The 22,741-nt window shown below is 36.3% G+C and overlaps 1 protein-coding gene across 2 annotated transcripts in view; it reads left to right on the top strand.

The window, feature by feature from the left end:
- Positions 1 to 22,131, top strand: part of ABCD (ATP binding cassette subfamily D) — an 89,233-nt gene extending 67,102 nt beyond the window's left edge. For both annotated transcript variants that reach the window (XM_074184548.1, XM_023162989.2), the window contains exons 4-8: positions 3,463 to 3,873; positions 6,564 to 6,821; positions 8,586 to 8,796; positions 18,173 to 18,298; positions 20,623 to 22,131. In XM_074184548.1, coding sequence (XP_074040649.1) covers positions 3,463 to 3,873; positions 6,564 to 6,821; positions 8,586 to 8,796; positions 18,173 to 18,298; positions 20,623 to 20,803 — 1,187 coding nt within the window. In that variant the 3' untranslated portion in view covers positions 20,804 to 22,131. The remainder of the gene's footprint in view (positions 1 to 3,462; positions 3,874 to 6,563; positions 6,822 to 8,585; positions 8,797 to 18,172; positions 18,299 to 20,622) is intronic.
- Positions 22,132 to 22,741: the final 610 nt, after the last annotated feature.

Consider the following 22,741-nt stretch of genomic DNA (forward strand, 5'->3'; position numbering starts at 1 on the left):
AAATGCCTAGCTGTAATCCAGCAGTATCAGACAAGTAACAGTTCCTTCATTAGTTGCCCTAAAAATATCATCAATATTTGTTAGAGCTGTGGTGGTGCTAAATCCTCCCCTGAAGACAGACTGAGTCGGTGGTATAATGTTATGTTTCATTACGTATTCATTGATTTGATTCTATATTTTTTTTTCAAATACTTTAGGTAGAACTGGTAGTCTGATTGGTCTAAATGGTTGATATTGGTAGGATTCGTTATTTTTACTAAGGGGATCATAAGTGACAATTTCCAAGCCGTAGGAAATGTTGAGTTATTCATGCAATAATTGTATATGTATATTATATAATTGATAAGAAAATTAGAGATAAAATTGAGCATTTTCAAGGTCACTTAATCGGAACCCACTGCGTTACTTTTTATTGAGTTTATACATTTGAGCACTTCCACGTTATCCACAGTACTAAACACAAAAGTGCTTTTCTGATTATATGAATCTTGCTCATATTTATTGAGTAAGTCTGTATGACCTTTGGTTTTAACAACGTTAGGAATAGTTGTTGAGTGCTTATTTATTGCATTGACATCTATCGAATCAACTGGTAATATTATGTCAGGTTTTTGATGAATAGTCAATTGCCGCAGGGCCTTCCACAGGGTCTTGGGACTGTTTTGATTGACACTTAGTCAAGGTATGCTTTTTTCTCACGTATTATTGACTGTTTTGTGAAATTTCTCAATGTCTTATAATAGTTTCAATCGGCTGGGGATTTGAATTGTTTGTATTTGCTATATGCTTTGTCCCTTTTTTTCATCATGATCTTAATAACATCAGTCCGCCAGACTGATATGTTGTCATTAAGCCATGTTTCGGTAACAACAAGAATTTCGAACTGTTGTTGCAATATGAAATCTTTTATTATATTAAAGTGTGCCATTAAATACCTCACGTTCAAGTGTCCCAGATAGATGTTTGAATTTGACTGGGGGTAGATACATTCAACAAAAGTTTTAAGATAAGATGAAGCAAACATAAAAAAGAGTTGAACTTATTTGATACCAAATACACAAAAGAAGTAGGTTCACTTGTTCTTGAGATGATTTTCCTTTTGTTGCCTGTTTGCGATTTTGTTGATAAATTCTGTGTTGGTGTCCAGATCTCGTTGTTTCTCTGTCTTGGACGTTCTATCGGTTTCTTAGGAGCTGTTTGGGGAAATGAAGGTGTTATTCTTCTCTATTCCACTATTGCCTGTAGTCACGGTTTCAGACCGGTTTGTTTTGTTTGTGACTTCCTCGTAGGTATACACTTGGCTGTTGATGATGAGGTTCGTTCCTATAATATAAACTTTGGATTTCAAATGACCCCATAAAAAGAAGTTTAATGGTGATAAATCAGGAGATCCAGCCGGCCATTCTATTGGTCCTCGCCTTCCAATTCATCTTCCTGTGAAATTGTCATCGAAAAATTGACGTATTGACGTACAGGTACAACAAAATATGAAAGAGTTTCATCTTGTTGAAAGATGAGCAGACCTTCCAGTAGACTATCATCGTCTTCAAGTAACTGAGTGATTCTGGGGTTCACAGTTGTATCAAGAAATTCAATATACGTTTTTCCGTTGAGATTACTCTCCATAAAATATGGACCTACAATAATTTCTCCTAGGATACCAGACCAAACATCCAACTTCTGGGGAGTTTGTGAATGAGTTTCCCTGTACCAATGGGGATTTATGCCACTCCAGTATCTGCAGTTGTGCCTGTTCACATGCCCATATAAATAAAAAAATCGTCAGAAAAGCACACATTGTTGAGGTAATTATCATCACCAATCAATAATTGACTTATGATTTCACAAAACTCTGTACTTCTGTCAGGATCATTTCCATTAAATTCTTGTACATTCTGTATTTTATAAGGATGGAATTTTACTTCATAGTTTGATGTATGCTCCAGAAATAGACTAAAGTTGTCTTCAAGATTGAATGTTGTTCATCACTACATGTCCTGCAACTGCAATAGCGACCCCTTCATTTCTCATAGGCTTCTCTCGTTCATGTTTTTTAATCAGAACTGATTTCGACTCCATGAACTTATCCATCAATTGAATCACATACTGAAATGATGTGGTTTTTTCTGGATGAATTTCATTCAAAATTCGAGCCGTAGCTCTAGCACATCGTCCATTTTCAAAATATGCAGCTACAATACTACAGCTCTTGTATAGTATAAACCATTTCCGAAAGTTATAAAATTGTTGAATGAAGTGAATCGAATACATCAATATACCAAGGCTTAAACAGAGATATGCGTATACAAAAACACATGGCGACAATTTTTTTTCATGTACACCGATGTATTAGGGATTGAATTTCCTTCAAAATGATATATCGCAAGTACAGTAGTTCCATTGAAACTTCTGAAGTAGGGGATGAGAGGGTTGACAACACAATGATGATGTGAAAGTGTTCCCCCTTGTAATAAAAATCGACTGGTCTGAGCGATTTTAAATCAGTGGGTGACAAGTTTTAGTTGTGACACACTGTATATGTAGGGTACCTACACTCTTTATGATAACTCATTTCTTGTAGAACACACATAAAAAACCTAAATACTTAGGTATATCACCCGAGATTTTTTGAATCAAACGTTTCATAATGATAAAAACATAGAACATATTTATCACATCATTTTCACTGGAATTTGGTTCTAAATTATGAAACTTGAATCTATTAGATTTACAAATTATGATCTATGTTTTTCAATACTGAATTCTTCTTTTTTTTTAAATAATAGTGTTCAAGACATTTTTTTCAAACATCTTGAAATTACGTTATATAATATAACTTCTTCAGGATGGTGGAATACATCAGAAGTCGCCTATTTATTGTTTTATGATTGTGCTCACAAGGAATTACCTTGTTACAAGTGGAATGATATTTTATATCAACATCAAAAAAATGAACTTGTCCAAGTATTATATGATTTGACCTTCTTTATAAACGAAATTGGAAGGGTACCTAGAATGTTCAAACACAATCAGTCTGAAAAGTCGTCTTTGAAGAATTTCTAGGTATCGAGTGCGAAATAGAGTTGCTTCAGATTTTTTGGAGTATGCACCTTTCTTATTGTATATTTTATGTGTGTATCCCATTTCAGGTGTTAACATCTAAATACTTCATTTCATTTGTTGCTTGACTTTGAAAGTCTCAAATGGGCAGGTATCAGCTGAATAACTTTGAAATTATATTTTTTCTTTAAATCAATGGTTAGAAACTTCAAAAGATTTTTCAACACGTCTAATATAATTCTCAACCTTTGTTGTCAACAAATCCCATGTTTCTGCTTCATAAAATATTGCGGTATCGTCTGTGTATCCAATAGTTTCGCCAACACTACTCGGTTGAAATACATCATTTGACTAGAGATTGAAAAGCATAGGTTTCATGAACATGACCTTTTTTTCTTGCAGGTATGATAGTAGTATCACTTCCAATTCTCTTGGCTGCTGGAAATACCCGCAGAGTACCGAAAAAGGGAAATTTGCTTTCTCTACCCGCTATCACCTCTGCTAAAGGCGACGATGTTTCTTCAGAATCCAATGACAGCGCTGTAGAAATTCTGGATGACAACGTTTCGGAACGAACTCATTACTTCACTACTGCCAAAAATCTGTTGATGACGGGATCTAACGCTGTCGAGCGACTCATGAGCAGTTATAAAGACATCGTCGAGTTGGCTGGTCATACCGCTAGAGTAGCTAGTATGTTTTCAGTCCTAGAAGAGGCCAGCCAAGGAATTTATCAGAAGACTTCAGTAGTTAAAAAGGAGAAGACTGGTGACTTCGAAATCGAATTCAAGGGAAATCAACCAATTGCGAAGGGTGAGCTAGAAACAATTTATAGGATATAAAATTATGTTGTACAATAGATTTATAATTACAATCTCAAATAACTTAAAATAACTCTCCCTTTTCAATAAATTGCAGGAACTCGTTAATAAAATCTCATGTCTATGACTTGACGAAACTTCAACTACGAAAGTATTTAGTGTAGAAATCTTTGGCAGGTTTGTAAAGTATCTTGTTCACCATCCTGCAGAAACGTTTTTTTTTGCAAAATAATGATAATAATAATGACCCTACTTAAAGGAAATGTTTGAAAACTGATTTTATAAGAAAAAATAATACTTCAATGGATCACGTTAGATATAAAGCAGCGATGAATATAATTGAGAGATAAATTATGGATATTATAGGAATGGCAAATTGTAATCTAAGTAGAACGTCATTTCATATAAATTGTTATGGCAAAGAACATAGAAAGGAATTTTTGATAAGAGATACGCAAATCAATATTGTTATGAAACAGATTATATATAAAATGTTGTATTCATGGAGTTGTTTTGAATGCAATGTACGTTTTGATTTTATTCTGAGAAGGTTCCCTAATACCTTCGTATACCCTAAGAAAGATAAGCCACTGTTGATTTCTTTCTGTGAATAGATTTGATTTTTTCCTAATTTGAAATTTACACGAAGTTCCTGAGAAATTTTGAATGTTATTCGTAAAATTCACCAGAATGAAACATACCAGTGAAAGCCGAAACCTCTAAGATGATTACTCCAGTATCTTTGAAACTAGGAACTAATCGGAACTTTAATTAATGGTTTCTTGAATATGCAGGTATTTACGATTTGAGATCATTACCACCTTTTTTATCATTAATTGACTCCCGATTGAATAACGGGGGAGCCGAAATGAAGACTGGACATGAAAGTAGCGTAAACAGTTTTTCAATATCTCTGCAAATAAAAACAAGATCACAGAAAACTACAAATTTTAGTTCACCCATATATTTCCAGAACCAAGAGCTGAGATCACCTTTTTGGTTTTTGGTGTCATTTGCAGTACCCGGAAAAAAAAAAAAATCAACCGATTATATTGAATAGCCCTTTATATCATAGCTGAATCACTGGGAAATAAATTCAGTGAGCATTTAGATGACTATCCCGAATAAATACGATATATAAACGTGTAATGTGTTTTTGGATAAACAGGGCCGTAATGTTCCATTCGCAATAATGTATATAAATATACAGGGCGTTCCAACGAAAACTTGTCCCCCTGTAAGTCAGAAACGGATGTGTAATCGAAAATTTCAAAGGACTGGACAATTTTTATTGCAGGTTCTGTTCACAACAGAAAACATGAAATACCTATCCCGTCCTGTCAGAAATACATTTACAAATGGATAATCGACAATCTATCAGACAAGTAGCTAGAGCGTCTGGTGTATCAGCTACTAGTGTTTTTCAGATTTAAAAAGCCTACAAATTCCATCCTTTCAAAATGAAGCTCAGGAAATGATCTTGAAATGATCTTGATCGTCGACTTCAATTTGTGAGGTGTTCAGCGAAATTGACCAATATCCCAAACCTGTTATAAAATACATGTTTTTCAGACGAAAGTTCGTGCATGTTGAATCGTGAAGTGAAAAGACATAATTGTCGTTACTGGAGCGATGTGAATCCTCATTTGATGATGGAAACACATTCACAAATTCCGCAAAAATTGAATGTCTGGGCCGGCATTCTTGGTAATCATATCGTTTGACCATTCTTCATTGAAGGTAATCTTGATGGAGATACATAATTGAATCTATTACAAGACTGTGTAGATATTATGATTACACAAATTTTAGAAAATGAGACAAGTTAGTAGAAAATGAAATAACATTCCAGCAGGATGGTGCACCTCCACATTTTGATATACGGGTGAGACAGTTTTTGGACGAACGTTTTTCAATGCGTTGGATCGGCGGAACGGGTCAAGTGGAGTGGCCAGCTAGATCACTTGCTCTCACACCGATGGACTTATTTCTGTGGGGACACCTGAAGTCGAAAGTATACTAAGCCTACAAATCTAGAAGACCTGTAACATAGAATTGTTCGGGAATGCCGATTGCTGACTCCGGACATCTTGAATAATGTACGGAGCGCTTTCGAGAGTAGACTGTATTATTGTACGGAAATAGGTGGAGGTCATTTTGAACAATTTATTCGTTGATTTTGTTTACACTGATATTATTTGTTGTTGATTTCCTCATTAAAATGAACGACATCTAATTTTCTGTTTTTTCTTAAATAAAACGTAACTTCTCAATTAAAAATGAACCAATTTAGAAAAACACTGCAGAGGCGATAGAGTGATAAAAGAGCTTTCAAATGAACATGTCCGTTTCTGACTTACAGAGGGGTAAAGTTTTCGTTGGAATGCCCTGTAGGTTCAACATAGTTATATATAATTTGAAACAGCAATGAGAAGGAAAATCTTCACAGTTTGACACGTTATATTTAAAACAACTGCAATCATCACAGAAAGTATACTACTCTAAAACGTTATAGTTTAGACCAGACATGCGGGTTGAACTTAAAAACAATAAGTCAGACTGATTTTTCAAAAAGGGTCGATGAACATGAAAAATGTACCTTGTTTTGTTTCCAATTATCCCTTCTGAATTGAAAACGAATACCGTTTCATCAAAACAGTGCATTAGTTTTCATTGTTTCAGGTAAAGTTTTTGTATCGTCCAAAAACGAGATAATTTTGAAGAATATTCCAATCGTAACTCCAAACTGCGATATCGTTTGTCCTTCTTTAAGTATCAACCTAGAACCTGGACAGCATCTGCTCATAACTGGACCAAATGGTTGTGGAAAATCTAGCTTATTTAGGATACTGAGCGGTCTTTGGCCTATCTACGGTGGAGAATTGCATTCTCCCAAAAATTCTATGTTTTATATTCCTCAGAGGCCATACATGGTTATTGGTAAGTTTTTAGTCGTAATGATATGTTTTGGCATAATATTCAGAAATGAAAGTGACAACTAAATAATGGAAATAATGAACCTGTTATGTAAAAGTAGTATTGAAGTTATGAATGATAATTTCGCAATATTTGCAAACAATAGAATATGACTAATGAAAAATCCGTTCATTCATCATATATATGCGACACAAGTAAGTTGGCATGAATTTGACCTTGAAATATCTGCTATTTTGCATGATAATTATAGTCTAATACAAATTTGTATCACTCTTGATAGACGGAAAATTACAAACGAAATTTGATATTGCGTTCCTTATAATAATTTTTCTTTCAGAACCGCGGTGGTTTGTGGCTTATTTGCATACAACTGCAACTTGAGAAAACCCCACAAGAAAAAATCTTACGGGGTCAAATCGCACGATCTCGGTGGCCAGTTCATATCATCTCCACGTGAGGTGACCATGCCCTGAAATCGCTCGTTAATCTATAAAACAGATGAAGTTTTATTAGTCACATACATGAGTACTTTCCTTCATCATCTTTCTTCATAAAAGCTGAGTGTAAGTTTCTAAAAGAGATAAAGAATAAAAAAAATTGTTGAAATGATGTAAATTAAGATAATTTCGAAAGTTTATACATTTATTGATATATGGGCAAATCAAACGCACTAGGTGATGAGTCACAAATTTGTACTTTTGAGTTATTTCACAACCAGATACTTTACTAGGGAGAAACCACTTTGGGGTTTATTTGATACTCGAGAGAAGATGAGGATCTTGCTTTCAATTTAGATAGAAATCAGGTGCACAGAAATTGCTATTGGAGAATGTGAATCATTTCATTTGATCATATTGAATTAGCTTTTTAGAAAATTTCACGAAGTAGTTGGGTGAGGTGAAAATAAAAACGCCCCTATATGAAATAATAATTCCAGAATTGGTAAAATAGTGTTCGCTATGAATATTTTTTTTTGAAAAATGAAAACTTTTTGTTTAGTTCAGCCTGAAACTGATACTGTTTATCAATCTCTGACATTCGTTTGTGTTTTCGACACGCTGGAAAGTAGTTCAGTTTTTTTCGTACTGGTGAATATTCAAAGAAATTCATTTCAAGGATACACTTTAGTAAATTGTAAATATTTATACGGTTTACAGAAGCTTGTATCTTGGATATATTTTTTGAAGGTTTCTTACGTAAGAAAAACCATTCTATTCGAATAAATAATCAATTTGAGGTATAAAAAAGACATTCTCATTTGTATGTAAATTATTTCAAATGATTTGTTAAATACTCTTCTCGCGATATTTTGTATCGTATAGAGTTGCTAAAAAACCGAAAAAAAAGTTAGACTAATTTTCATCAAAATAAGAAACGTGTTGTTAGACTGACCATTTTTCCATTTATTATGATCAGTTGGTATTGTGTGACATCTCTATCAATTTAGATAATGCATCCAAATAACAATAATTGTTTACCACAAGAATATATAAGAAGTTCGCCATGACGTGCAATCATAAAAAAACATAATGGTTCCATAAATCATTAGAAGTTTCCATCACGAGTATCATAAATTTATGAATAATTTCGTAAATGAAATGAATGTGATGATGGGAAAGGAATCCTTTCTTTGATATTTGGTAAATATTCCAATGAAATTTGTTATACATGTGTGGTATTTTTATTTATCTTGAGATTTATTTTTAAATTTCTTGACTGAAATAGTATCCAACCTTCTCAATTATTCACTTCGTATTTTACTTTCAGGAAATTTGAGGGATCAAGTTATTTACCCAGATACTTACGCCGACATGATCAATAAACAAATTACCGAAGAAGACTTGAGGAGAATAATGCAAATGGTCCATTTAGATCACATTGTGGATAGAGACACTTTCCATGAAGTTAAAGACTGGACTGATATTTTGTCAGGGGGTGAGAAGCAGAGGATGGCAATCGCGAGGTTGTTTTATCATAAGTAAGTTCAAATGGTTGATTTTTTATTTGAAGTTTTGAATTGCTTATTTCTCATTCGTTTCAATATAATAATGATAATAATAATAATAATATAATAATAATAAGCAGGGATGGCCACTAACACCCTTGGCCTTTGGTGAGTTGCGACACCACTTACCCGAGCAACTGGTGCAAAACCGGACCGGCAGCCCAGGCGCACCCGGGAAGGAGAACTCTATTCTCCCTCCGGTGCCGGTCGTGGGTTCACAGGGCTAACCACCCGGTGGACCCAACACTTTGTTCCCAATAATCAAGGAAGAGGCCCCCACAATCGACCCGCTCGGAGGGGTCAGAGGCAAGGTGGTGGGGCCTATAACGATGATTTGCCTACCGACGACAACCCTGGCAAGACAACGGACGCTTTGAGTGGACGCATGAGCTGAGAGATAGCCTTATGCATTGCTACGAGAGTAGTGAGCCCGCGCGAAGAGGGTACATGGCGAGATTGCATGCTCTGTGGTGTGAAACACATCCGGAGCTTGCCGCCTTTTCCGCTCAAAATCTTAGGGATTACGTATCCTATCTTCGGCGGCAGGGCTATATAGCTCCTCCCCAGCCTGCTAACGAAGTGGTAGAAGTGGCAGTTCTACCACCCGTTGGCACGGCTGGAGAGGTGACTCGCACCATACCACCAATGGAGACGACAATCAGAACATGCAGGGCGCTCCACAGAATTAGGCCCCTGAAGCCACAAGAACTGGCTTGTTTGGATGCGGAGATTTATAGTGTTCTAACAGAAGAAGCTGACATCTGGCAAATCAACACCGCCGTGTATAACGTCGTCCAATCGCTTTCCGAATCGGAAGGACGAAATCCCGGCCTTGCGGTTCGGAAGATTGAACGGCGTGTACACAAGATGGAGGCTAAGATCACGTCAGCAAGACAACACGCGTCTCGTATCCAATGTGTGATGGACTACAGGGCGGCCAATAGGCCTTTCACGCCCGCAGTGCGGCGAATACCCGCCAATCTACGACGTATCCATCACACTCTAAGCCAAGGCGTGCTGTTGACCACCAAACAGCACTGCCTTGATAGGATACGAATGCTAGTGGCTGCTAAGAAGTCACTAGTGAGGCGAGCGAGAAGTATCGCGGAAAATCTTAGGTTCCGCGAGTAACCTCCTCGCTTATTCCACGAGCCTCCACGTGTTGTGGATAATCCGCCGACTGCTGATCAGGTGGAATCCTTCTGGAAGGATATCTATGAACACCCGCAGCCACTCAACTTAGACACTCCAGCCCTAGCGCAGTTCGAAGCTTTCAACAGAGAGCTTCGACAGCCTGAGCTCAATGAACTGCGCAACCCGATAACCCCGGATGACGTTCGAAGAGCCCTTGTTGGTTTCAAGAACTTGGATGCTCCAGGCCCAGATGGGCTTAACACTTATTGGTGGAAAAAACTACCAAGTACCCACCGCCATCTGGCCAGAGTTTTCAACTCATGGATGGACGGAGAGCAGCCGATTCCGGATTGGTTTGTCGAGGGGCGGACCGTTCTCATCCCAAAAGCGGAGATTTGTCGATTCCTAAGAATTACAGACCGATAACATGCTTGAATTCGTGTTATAAGTTGTTCACAAGCATCTTATACACACGAATACTCACCGCAGTTGACCGAGTGTTCGAACGGATATATGAGCAGAGAGGGTCAAAGAGAGGAGTCGCTGGATGTAAAGAGAACCTGCTCATCGATAGATGTGTAACGCAGGACTCGATACAATATAAGCGTAACCTCTCTATGGCCTGGATCGATTACCGTAAGGCATTTGATACAATTTCGCATGAGCTCATCTTGCATTTGCTCAGATGCCTTGCGGTACCCGATAACATGGTGAGATGCATTGAACAACTGATACCACTTTGGCGAATTCGCTTCACCATAACATATGGTCAAGCAAGAATCCAAACAGGGTGGGTCACTTCCAGAAGGAGTGTATTTCAGGGTGATTCCTTCAGTCCCCTTCTAATCTGCATCTCACTATTGCCATTATCCGTTGCGCTCAGAAATACTCGAGGGTATAACTGTGGCACCCCCGGAAACCGGAGGCACAAGGTCACCCATCTGTTTTATATGGATGATCTTAAACTTTATGCCTCTGGAGAGAAGGATCTCCATCAGTCCTTGAGGGTGGTGGAAGAGTACACGCATGCTATCGGTATGAAATTCGGGATAGACAAATGTGCAATGGTTCATCTCAAAAGAGGACGATGCGGGAACTACGGAGAGGATGTGCAGCTCGTAGATGGAAGCATCCTACACCATCTGGATGCCGGAGAGACGTTTACTTACCTCGGGGTGGAACAACGCCACTCACAAGAGGTAACTGCAGTGAAAAACTCTCTTCGCGGCAAGTATCAGCACAAACTTCGACAGATCTGGTCATCGGAACTGTCGGGGAAGAACAAAGTTGCTGCAACAAATATGCTAGCCGTTCCAATCTTACTCTACTCGTTTGGAGTAGTGAAGTGGACTCGGGAGGAGCTGTATCAACTCGACGTAAGGACCCGAAAAATGATGCATCTCTAAAGGAGGTTGCATCCCAAATCGTCCGTTCCACGGTTGTACTTCCCCCGACAACAGGGAGGTCGTGGACTTTTGAGTTTGGAGTGTCTACATGACAGAATGGTACTGGATACAGCCTGTAAAGTCGTCAGGAGTTCGGATCTCCTTCTTTGCATGGTCCGTGACCATGAGAGAACAGGAATTGGAGCATTTCTCCTTAGGGCAGCTGCTCGAGCAGCTGATGAACTCGGTATAGTTTTCGACTCTGAACGAGGTGACTACAACTCTGTCACCGAGTTGGAACCCGTTCAGCAAAAAGCTCAGATAAAAGCCGCAGAGATCACCTTACTTCTGCGGAGACACAGGGATAAGCCAATGCATGGGGTCTTCTTCAATAACATTGAAGACCTTGGCTTATCAAAGCGCCTGACGTTCGCTTTACTCAGGTCGAGTGGGCTGAAATCGGAAACCGAGGGGTTCATCATGGCTTGCCAGGATGGTGTCTTCAACACCTTAGTCTACCGCAGTCGCGTCATGGGTATAGAGGTTCCTGACACAAGGTGCAGGGCCTGCCGCGAAGCGCCCGAGACCTTAATGCACTTGCTATCAGCATGTCCATCGACATAACGCGACCCTAAGAGTGCTATATTACCATCTACGGCTCTCTTACGGTATTGACGAGACACCGGTGTTGCCCTACGCTCCGGGGGATATTGAATCCGTTGTGGGGAACGAGAAGTGCCGAATTTATTGGAACTATTCGTTCCCCACCCTCAGGCTCATACAAGCTAATAAGCCTGATGTAGTCCTTCTCGACCACCAGACGATATTTGTCGTGGACGATATTTGTCGTGGAGTTTTCAGCTCCTGGCGAGACGAATATCGTCAGAAAAGAGGAGGAAAAACGGATAAAATATCGATATTTTCTCTTCGAACTCCGCAGATTCTATCCAGATCACTCTGTCAAGATGGTCGTTCTGATTATTGGAGTCCTTGGTGGAATGATGTCTTCTCTACTCTCGAATCTCAAAATCATACCGGCTGGCCGCAGTAAGGCAGAAATCTTAGCCGCACAGATGCAGAAGGCTGTCATTCTTGGCTCACTGAGTTTGCTCAGGGCACATGATTCTCGGACCCAATGATCACTTACCCCACGGTGTGGGGAGTGGTCATTGGTTGATTATGCTGGCGCGCCCTCCCGAATGTATCGGGGCTTCGGGGGATAGGGCCTGACCAGCGTACATTGCAGTGGAAAAATAATAATAATAATACACACAAGAATACACACAAGAAAAAATAATTACAGTATAAGAGAGTATAATTTAATAAATGCAGAATTATTGTGAAGAATCAAAAATATACCATGGTACCATGGTGTAAGTACTGGGACGTACACCATGGGTATTTACAAACAAATTATTCCAGAGTACTTTACTAAAATTACTAACAATAAAATCAAGTATACAACTATTGTGAAAGCAAAATAGGTGTAATAAGTTTATTCTCGAAATAATGATAATTTTCACAAAATAAAATACAATATATTTACATAAATACACACTCTCATATAACATTCATATAACATCCCCAAAGTATGCACCATATGGGATACTTATTTATTGAGGGTTTTTCGACAAAAAGTTATTCTTGATAGAAGATGGTGCGTCCCCTAAAATTGAACATGCACCAACAAAATACAGTACCTACAACACACATAATATACGAGGAGCCTTCAAATATTTGACTTTGTGATAGGAGTAAAGTACTCTTATTTCAAGTATCTTATTTTTAAAAGTTGTTGAGCATTGAAAAACACATCTAGATTTGAAGTCATGGCCATCTAAGTGAAGTTTTATTTCTTTACCACTTTTTTGTAAATGGGGACTACGGAAAACAAATTTCTGCTAAAACGATAAATAGACAGCATCCTGTATACGACGGTTCATTTTAAAAGCCTGTAATATTACAAATTACACCACTATGGTGATCACCATTGTCAATTGTTCTGAGAAGTAAATTAATTTTCAAAGTTTTTGGTGCAAAGTTAGTTTTATTTTTTGTTAACACCGAAAATTACTTAAAATTAAACAGTATTGTAACAAGAACTCAATATTCAATAATATCAAATCACAAAATATCAAAATAAAATAGGTATCTCTGAACGAACTCATTGATTCCCTGAAGATTTCCTTGTCCAAAATATGTGTTTTAAGTTGAATCTCCAGAAAATCAATGAGTTTGTTTTGAAATGCCTATTTTATTTTGATGTTTTGTGATTTGATTGAACAACCCCTTCAAACTGCAGTTTGAAGGGTGCCTAGAAGATGACAGTACTGCCAACTGTCGAAAGCGCTCGCAGATAATTTATAGAAGATATAAAGCTTCAAATCCTTTTTGTGGAATTTAATATGGAAATACTCAAAATAATATATATATATATATATATATATATATATATATATATATATATATATATATATATATATATATATATATATATATATATATATATATATATATATATTATATTATATAATTCATAAAAAATATGAATTTTGAGGAGTTTGAAATTTAAAAAATACTCGAATGTACCGATATACAGGTACTACGTGCTCTTAGGATAACATTATGAATATCTTAAATTACTTTCAATTTTCAATTATTGATCGTATATAATGACGAGGCGATTGTTTTATGAATAGTTTTAAATCTTTTTTGATTCTGACTGCTGACGTTTCGTTTTGCAGTTTTTCGTGAAGGAGATTAAATACTTTTGGTGCTAAATATTGATAGCATTTTTGGTCTAGTGGTTTCGAAGCGAAAGATAATAAATAATCATTTTTTTTGTCTTCACGTAGTGTAGGTATGAGAAGATTTAATGAGTTCTGTCTAATTGAAGAACTGAGTTGTAGCGATGTGGTTGAAAAATATTTGTCTGCTATCAAAAATCTCAGACTCTTCATAGAGAGCATCACTCGCGTATCTGTTCTTTTTGAAGAGTATCATTCTTAGGAATCGTTTTTGCGTTACTTCAAGTGGCTTTAAATATGTTTTAGAAACTCCTCCCCCATCTGACTATTCCATATTTTAGGTGTGATTCTATCAAACTTTGGTAAAGAATTTTGAACTGTCTGGTTTCAAATATGTCTGCTATTTTCCTGAATCTATATAGAATACATCGTAGTTTTTTACTAGATGATCTATATGTGAGTTCCTTTCGAAGTGCTTATCATTCATAATACCAAGATAATTAGTTTTATCTGCTGACATAATGGTTATTACCGATGGAAATTTGATTGAAGTGCGGTGAATAAATTTTATTGCTGTTGAAAGGTGAATGAATGGTTTTTCCGAAATTACTTGACAGCAATCTATAATTCAGCCATTTTATCATCTTGGGAAAGTCATTTTCGATTTTATGTTTTAATTCTTGCCAAGAGTCACTTCCATACAACAGGACAGTATCGTCCGCAAAACTTATTATTTCACTTTCTGCTCCTGTGATGAATAGATTGTTTAGGTAAACAGTAAAGGGTAAGGGCCCTAACACGGTACCTTGTGGTACATAACATGTAATCATTTGTTGCTTGCTAATGTGCTTTTGAATTCGTACTTGTTGTTTTCTTCGAGTTAGTGAATGAGAATGTATACTGTACCTCTCATACCCATATCCTCCAAGGTTCGCAGTGATCAACAGTATCGAAAACTTTTGCCAAATCTACGACTACTCTGGTGGAAGGTTTCTTCAAGTCTATAGCCTTGTTTATTCGAACTGTTTTTTAAAAGCATCCTGAGTTGATTTTCCTTCTCAGAATCACAGCTGTGAATCAAACAAAATGTTGCATTTATTCAGAAATGAATTCAGCCGCTTTTTTTCACTCAATGATTTTACTGAAGTTAGATATCAATGATTGGGGCGATAGTTAAACATCTCAGCTCTATTAACATTTTTGTAGATTGGAACAACAGTAGTCATAGCTTGAATGCTGTAGAATATTCACCCATATCAAATGACGCATTGATTATATATGTAAGCGGAATCTTGATGACGTCCACTATGATTTTGAATGTTTCTGATTTTAAATCGTCGGGTCCAGGCAATTTTTTATTCTTTAGCTGATATAACACTTTTAATCTCTAAAGTATTTGTTGGGAAGACAAAAAGTGAATCTTCAATAATTTTTTTTATTTCTCTATTTCTTTTTTAATCTTTTTTGCCAATTCTGAACCTACATTTATGAAGTAGTCATTAAAATTATTTGCTATTTCTTTTAGTTCTGTTGACACATACCCATCTTTTGAGTTCATGCTGTTTATTTCTGAAGAGCTAGGGTTTGTGAGTATTTCGTTTACTGTTTGCCATAATATTTTTTATTTATTTCAATTTTTTCTGTAATGATCCGATTTTGCTTTTGCAATTAGTTTTTCGAGAACTTTTTTGTAATTTCTAAACTCTTATTGTAGGATTTCATTTTATTTTTTTTATTTGTAGCGCCTGTCAACGATTTTGATATCCAATTCTTTTTCTCTCTCAACTTTTTATTTTGATATTCTCCGTGGACTTTTCCACTGTGTTTTGTATGAGACCTATAAATTTATCAAGTCTTACCCCATGATCAACAACAGATTTCAAATAGACAGAACAGAACAGATACACGAGAAATGAATATTTGTCATTCACAGGCTGGAGAAAAAAAAAGAAAAGAGAAGGATATACGAAAAAGAAATGCATTAAATTGTGTTAACTTGTGCAGAAAACTTTTACGTTCTTTTTTGAATTTATCAATATTATTGTGTTGTTTTAGCGAATTGGGAATATAATTATAAAGATGAAAAATCGAATACGAAAAGTTTCTCAAGAAACTGAAGTCCTGTTTTGTGGGAATATAATTACATTTCTGTTTATCACATTCATGTTGTGAAATGTTAGTTTACGATATAAATAAGGCGGATTTCTATACAATATAATTTTATGAAATAAACATATTGACTGAAATTTGAACCTATATTTCATGGTAAACCAGTTCAGTTCCGTAAGTCTGTGGGACACATGTTCATACTTCCTTATTCCATAAATATAACGAATATGACTTTTGAACACGTTGTACTATTGACCAGGTATCATAGTAGAGACATAAGTATTAATTTGAAAAGGTGGAATTCGTGATGTGACATCAGTATATTGTTTGATGTCGTGATTGATATCGTGAAAATAGAAAAATGCTTATTAATACAACGTAATAAATTATTCGGATACACGGCTCGCACTTTCTTCAAAATACTGTTTTAATGTGTTAGGAATCACACGTTAAAAGGTAAGACCACGTTAGTCCTTAGCTCGCACAAGTTTCTCAACTTCTGAGAGTTGTCTTTCGTATGGGGGCGGCAGCTGATTAACGAAAAAACAGATTTTAAACAGAAATGGACTTCTGTTGTTTTGTCCGCTGATGACGAATCTGAAGTTGAAACGTGTGCTTGGATCTACTTTCGGAGATACGGCCATCCAAAAGTAGAAACGTAAAATATAATATTAATCTACTTCAGGATACCACTTGTGGTAATAAAAACAGAGAGTAACGTGGCAAATTATGTTTACTATTGCATACTGAGGACCTTAATTCATCTATTTGAAATGTTTTCCTAAATAGCCATTTTAAGAACGATATTCTGATTATTTATACTTTATTAGAGTTTTCATTTTATTTGTCAGCAATATCAATAGAACCATGAGAAGCCAAAGTCTAAAAATGCAAAACTAGTTGAGAGCCCACTTTCCTATTCTTCAACATGTGAATCACACATTTTGGACCAAATTTCAATTCTAGTTCTATCAAAAATAAAAACAATTATTGAATGAATTGTTACAGAAATATTTTTTTGGTTACCTATGCTTATATAATTTCCATAATAATGAGTAATGAAAACACTTTTTTTTAGTTTTATTGAAACCTCAACAGTGTAGTAAGTAATTAGAGTAGTCACATATCAGCGTCATCAATATGTAATTTTGTCCCATTAATATACCTACACAAATAATTCTTAAAACAATTCTCCACTTTTTTGTTTAATTACATTAATCAAACTAAATTTTCACGTATCTAATTGATTATTTTGTTGAAAATGACCCAGAAAAATATGCTTCAAATTGTGTATTCATTTTGTTTTGTAATGCAACCAAAAATATTTTTATCTCTTACAAAATTAAGCCCCCTCTCCTATGTATAATCCGTATGGTGGTAGCATTCACATATTATATTTTTTAGATTGTATATTCATTATCTAATTATTAAATTATTGATTTGTCAGATATCATTAATCAAAATTCGTTAAATCCTATTTTCGAACAAGTCAATAAGTCTTCTTTATGAAGGTATTATTTTAAAATCTCAATTTTTTATTCTGTTCCATAATATTTTATTATTTGTTTACGAATAAAAACGACAGTGGAATCGACATATTATCGTATCGTTCTAAGTTTTTGGAATGCAGGCTAAACGATTATTTTTCATTCAGAATAACTCTAGTTCACAAATAAAATCAGAGTTCGCCTCGACAGAAAATCTTGATTCGATTCGTAATTACATCTATAGTAATTTGAGATTTGAGACAAGCTGCGCAAACAAATAGTTTAAAAGTTATTAAACATTCAGTTCAACAAAAAAAAATTGAGGTTTGTTTTTGCGAACATCTCAGAAAATTTGAAAACATATCCTTGATTGACAGGAAAATTTACTAGAGATAAGTTCTACTCCCCATCCAGTTCATTAGTTGAATATGACCATGACTTGAAATTTCATATTTTGCGTTCAGTCAAATATATTTTTACATTTCAGACCAAAATACGCCCTTCTTGATGAATGCACTTCAGCAGTGTCAATTGACGTCGAGAGCCATATTTACCAAAGTGCAATTGATATGGGCATCACCCTTCTCACCATTACACACAGACCTACTCTTTGGTAAGTGACAAAATATTCTGAATTACTATTTTTGATGAAAATATGTTGGGTATTTCGGAGAATGATAGAGATTCTGACTATAATACTATCCATTAATAGAGAAAAATGAGCTCGTCGTATCAAGTTCTCTTTCACTCACTCTGGCACTCTAACGGTAAACCCGAGACATCATTGAGGCTTACGCTCCGAGAGATATGAAATCCATTTTGGAGAATTGGCAGTGCCGGAATTATTGGCACTACTTCTGTATCTTTATCTGTAGTGTAGGGAGGATGAGTGTAGATCCACAGCACATAGGCCACATCCTCCCGAGGAGTTGTCCTCCTAGGTTTGGTCTGGATTCCTGACCATACTGGCCTAGAAGGCAATGAAGCTGCTGACTCTCTTCCAAAGGAGGGTGCTGCATGCGGCTTCTTTGAACCAGAACCTGTCATTGGCATCGCTTCGGGCTTTGCCAAACAAACACTTAACACCTGGATGGCAAGAAGAGTTATGGACTTCTGCCAGAATCTTCCAGGATTGGCTCACTCCAAGGCGTTTTTTCACCCTTCGAAGCTTGATTCCAAACAGTTGTTGGACTACAGTAGGGATGAACTACGATGTCTTAACAGGCCTTCTTACAGGTTACTGTCATTTGAATCTTCACATGCAGTGACTTGGACTGTCTGAAGACAGTGTGTGTCGCCTCTGTCTGGAAAATGATGAAACTGCAGAGCATATACTTTGTGCCTGTCCCGCTGGGGATCGAATCAGGTTCTTAGAGTTCAGCAGATCCGTACTCTCACCATCTGATCTGAAAGACCACTCACCATACAAACTAATCGGCTTCGTTAAGAAGCTGGGTTTGTTTGGTCGAGTGTGAATAGGTGTGAGCCACAATAAACCCTTATGGGTTGCGGTGGAGGGTCGAATAGACCCACTCACTTCAGACCTACCTACCTACCTCCTAGGTTATCGTCCATCCTGTCCTTTCCAGGAAGGTGGATAGGTCACTAGGATACATCTCCTCTATATTGGCAGGTGTAGGCTAAGACTCGCCGAACACACACTCTCTTTGGCAACCTTGAGCTGTCTTACGGTGGCATCCGCGAAGGTTTTAGAAGGTGCAGCGACATTACTGTCGTTGCGCGGCTTCTTCAACTTTTTTGGGGTTCCCTCCGTGAAGGTGCACAAGTGAGGAAGCTTTTCTGCACGGGCAGCCGGTTCCTTTCCTTTATTCAAGGTGGAGCTCTTGGCGCCCGCCGCAAGAAGTGCCCTTGTTGTTGGAGGTGGAGTGGGGGAGGAAGAGGGCACACTTATAGTTGCTGCCACTTCTGCCTCTTTCGCTGTCTTTCTCCTTCTGGCCTCGCCGCCGCGAATGCGCTTACGCCTTGGCCTTGGTATTACATCTGCTATGTCCAGCCTCATTCCAAGCGGTGGATTGGGGTGGACATTTCTGTTTATTTGAAGCCACCGCCTTAGATATTGCGGTGTGCAACCAATCCCAGCCTTGGGATTGGTTTTTGTTTTTGTTGTTTTTTTTCATGTTTGCTTCATTCATATGTGTTCTCACGATTAGCAAGGGAAGAGTTGGTCACCTCTGGCAGAGCTCCGCATTACCAGAGGTAGGCTGATTACAGTGAGGTTTCGCCAAGTTCCCCAAGGGGATCGTTCATAACCGCATATCACCCTGCGGCCATTCAGCTGTCGGAACGATTCCTTACACCTTAGCTTAGGTAGGCTGGTCCACAGTGGCATGTTTTGCAAAGGCTTTTGGGGAGTTGTAGGTCCCCTCACCCTACTTATTTCTGCCACTGACCAGGAGTCCGGCGACCCCGTCCGTAAGGTCATATTGGCTTCTCGGACAGGGCCTCCAGTCCCCTGGCCGTTCTCCTATCCGCCACCTGGAGATGCGCCCGATAGGTAGCCCAACCCACGGGATTGGTACTACTTGTTCACCACCTCATGGCGGGCTGAAAAAATTGATGGAGTGCTTTCTTCTAAAGCCGATATTCATTGTGGAATTTGCAGTTATTTGTGAATCGAACCTGGTCCAGAAAGAGAAAATGAAAGGAATATGAGGATTCATTTGTTTTCGGAATGATACCTCTCCTCAGGGCACATGATCCTCTAACCCGATGATCACTTATTTCATGATGTGAAAAGTTATAATTGGTGAAAGACTGGAGCGTCTTGAAAAGGGCATAACTAGCAGTCCCTAATTTAGTTAATAACTGACTCGACTATCGCTTCAAATTTGTTACATCTATTATCATATGTAATAGTTTTACTGCATCCTCAATCAATCACATATAAATTGATTATTATTTTTCTTTATTTTCAAGGAAATTCCATACACATATTCTTCAGTTTGATGGAACAGGGTCATGGGAATTCAGCAAACTGAATCATCTCAATAGATTAGACTTGAAAAAGGAAAAAGATGAACTCTTGAAGGAAGCAGATAGCATAGAAAGAACAAGTAGACTGAATGAATTGAATATACTATTAGGTGAAGACATGTAAATTGAATTGTTCAAGTGTTATTTTATAGTAGATTTTGGAGAGAGAATTCTCGGTGATAATTTCAGTCAGGTTTTAATTGCGAAATTGACTGCAACAGATTGTGATTTTGTAAATCTACGAAACAATACTATGTACCCTTTTCCCTTATGTTAAGTTTTTATATAGGCCATTTCACATGACTACTATATTTTCGAATTTGAAAATACCTAAGTGATTTCATGAAATTTCAATTGGTCATTGAACTTAAGAATTATAGTTGATCGAGTTGGTGTCATCATATTGAATATATGGATTATCTGAAAATTGAGCACGTGTTGACAACAGTGCCTAGTGACTGGAATGTTGGATTATTAGAAAAATTATATATAGGGGACTTTTAGGTAACATTTGAAACTGACCAAAAAAATGTCTCATTGGAAATGAAAAATGTCAACACTACATCTATCTGTTCCTCATGATTGTGAAGTCTTACCAATTGAGTTCATGCAGAGAAACTGAAATTTTGTAATAGAAGTGATCACTATGAGAGGAACAAGTGTAAATACCTATTTGCAATCAGCAATCATTCCAGTAAAAATCTAAAATATTTTTTTAATATGTGAAATTGCTCAGTTGGCAAATTATTTTATAATTATTGACTATATGATGATGAATTCATTTTTGTAGTTCTTTTTAACTGGTAGGTCGAAAGAATTAGAACAAATTGAACTTTTAGCACATGTTCAATTTTCATGATGAAGTTGATACTCTAAAAGTATATACATCACAAATTAATGTTGGTTTGTAAGTAGAATGAAATATTTTGATATTCATACCTGTAAAGAATATTTCCATCCGCACATTTATCACACAATGAATTCGTGAGTTTTTGTGTCTTTTAAATATAAACTCATGCATATTTTGATTATCAACAGAAAAAAAATAGTTAATTTTTGTTTGAGTTTGTTTTTATTGTCCGAGGGCAAAATAAAGATGAGTCCCTTCTCTTTTATTGATTGTTAATGAGTGAACAATAAACATTCTTATTTAACAATATATCATAGAAACTATCTTTCCATTTATTTGTCTTGATAACTTCCGTTATTTGAACAGGTTAATCTCAAAACTGTTTTGCGTCGTTTTGTCCACTTCCATTCATTGGCAGCAAAGTTTTAATTTGCAAAAACGTCTTCCAATCTTCGTCAAAAATACTGAAAATAATTCATGAATTTGTTGAGCGAAAATGTGAGAGATGTAATAATTTTATTGTTTGGGATATTTTGATAAATATTCATGTATTCTAATTTCGAAGAACAATAAACAAATTATAACATATTTGCTTACATTCACTTACTTGTTTTTAATTATTTACGATATTCTCTCAAAACTTAACTGTGATTAGATGTCAGCAGACGTTTTGTAGTATACTGTGAAAGTAGTTGTTTGAGGTGGATTTTTTATTGATGTCTGATTTTATGCAATATTGAAATTTACTATTTATACGAAGAGTAATATTCATTTATCTGAAAAGAATTAACACTTTTTCTTCAGATATTGTACTCAATTTCAACTGCAAAATTATCAGAACGTAATGTATTTATTTGAAACATAATAATATTCAAGCAATAAACTTTGAGAAATATATTTTTTGTACAACTGTCATTAAAAGTGGCATTTTTAATGGTTGTCAAGAGTATTAAAAGATTATGTTTACAAATTAGCGTGTTAAAAATGTTTCTAACACTATTGTTAAAAGTATTTTCAAAACGATTTTTTTCGACCAAATAGCAATAAACAAAACATAATTATTCAATTTTCTATGAAGTGTTATTATGAACAATAGATATAGATTCAAATAAATTCTATTACAAATGTATTATATACATTAATTACATTATTATTTTTATTATTTATGGACATTAATATTGAAATTACAATAAGAACAACTGCTGATATTAA

The sequence above is a fragment of the Leptinotarsa decemlineata genome, unplaced genomic scaffold (assembly GCF_025532065.1).
Source record: "Leptinotarsa decemlineata unplaced genomic scaffold, Ldec_3_MD MMD2_tig00026354_RagTag_RagTag, whole genome shotgun sequence".
Lineage (NCBI taxonomy): Eukaryota > Metazoa > Arthropoda > Insecta > Coleoptera > Chrysomelidae > Leptinotarsa > Leptinotarsa decemlineata.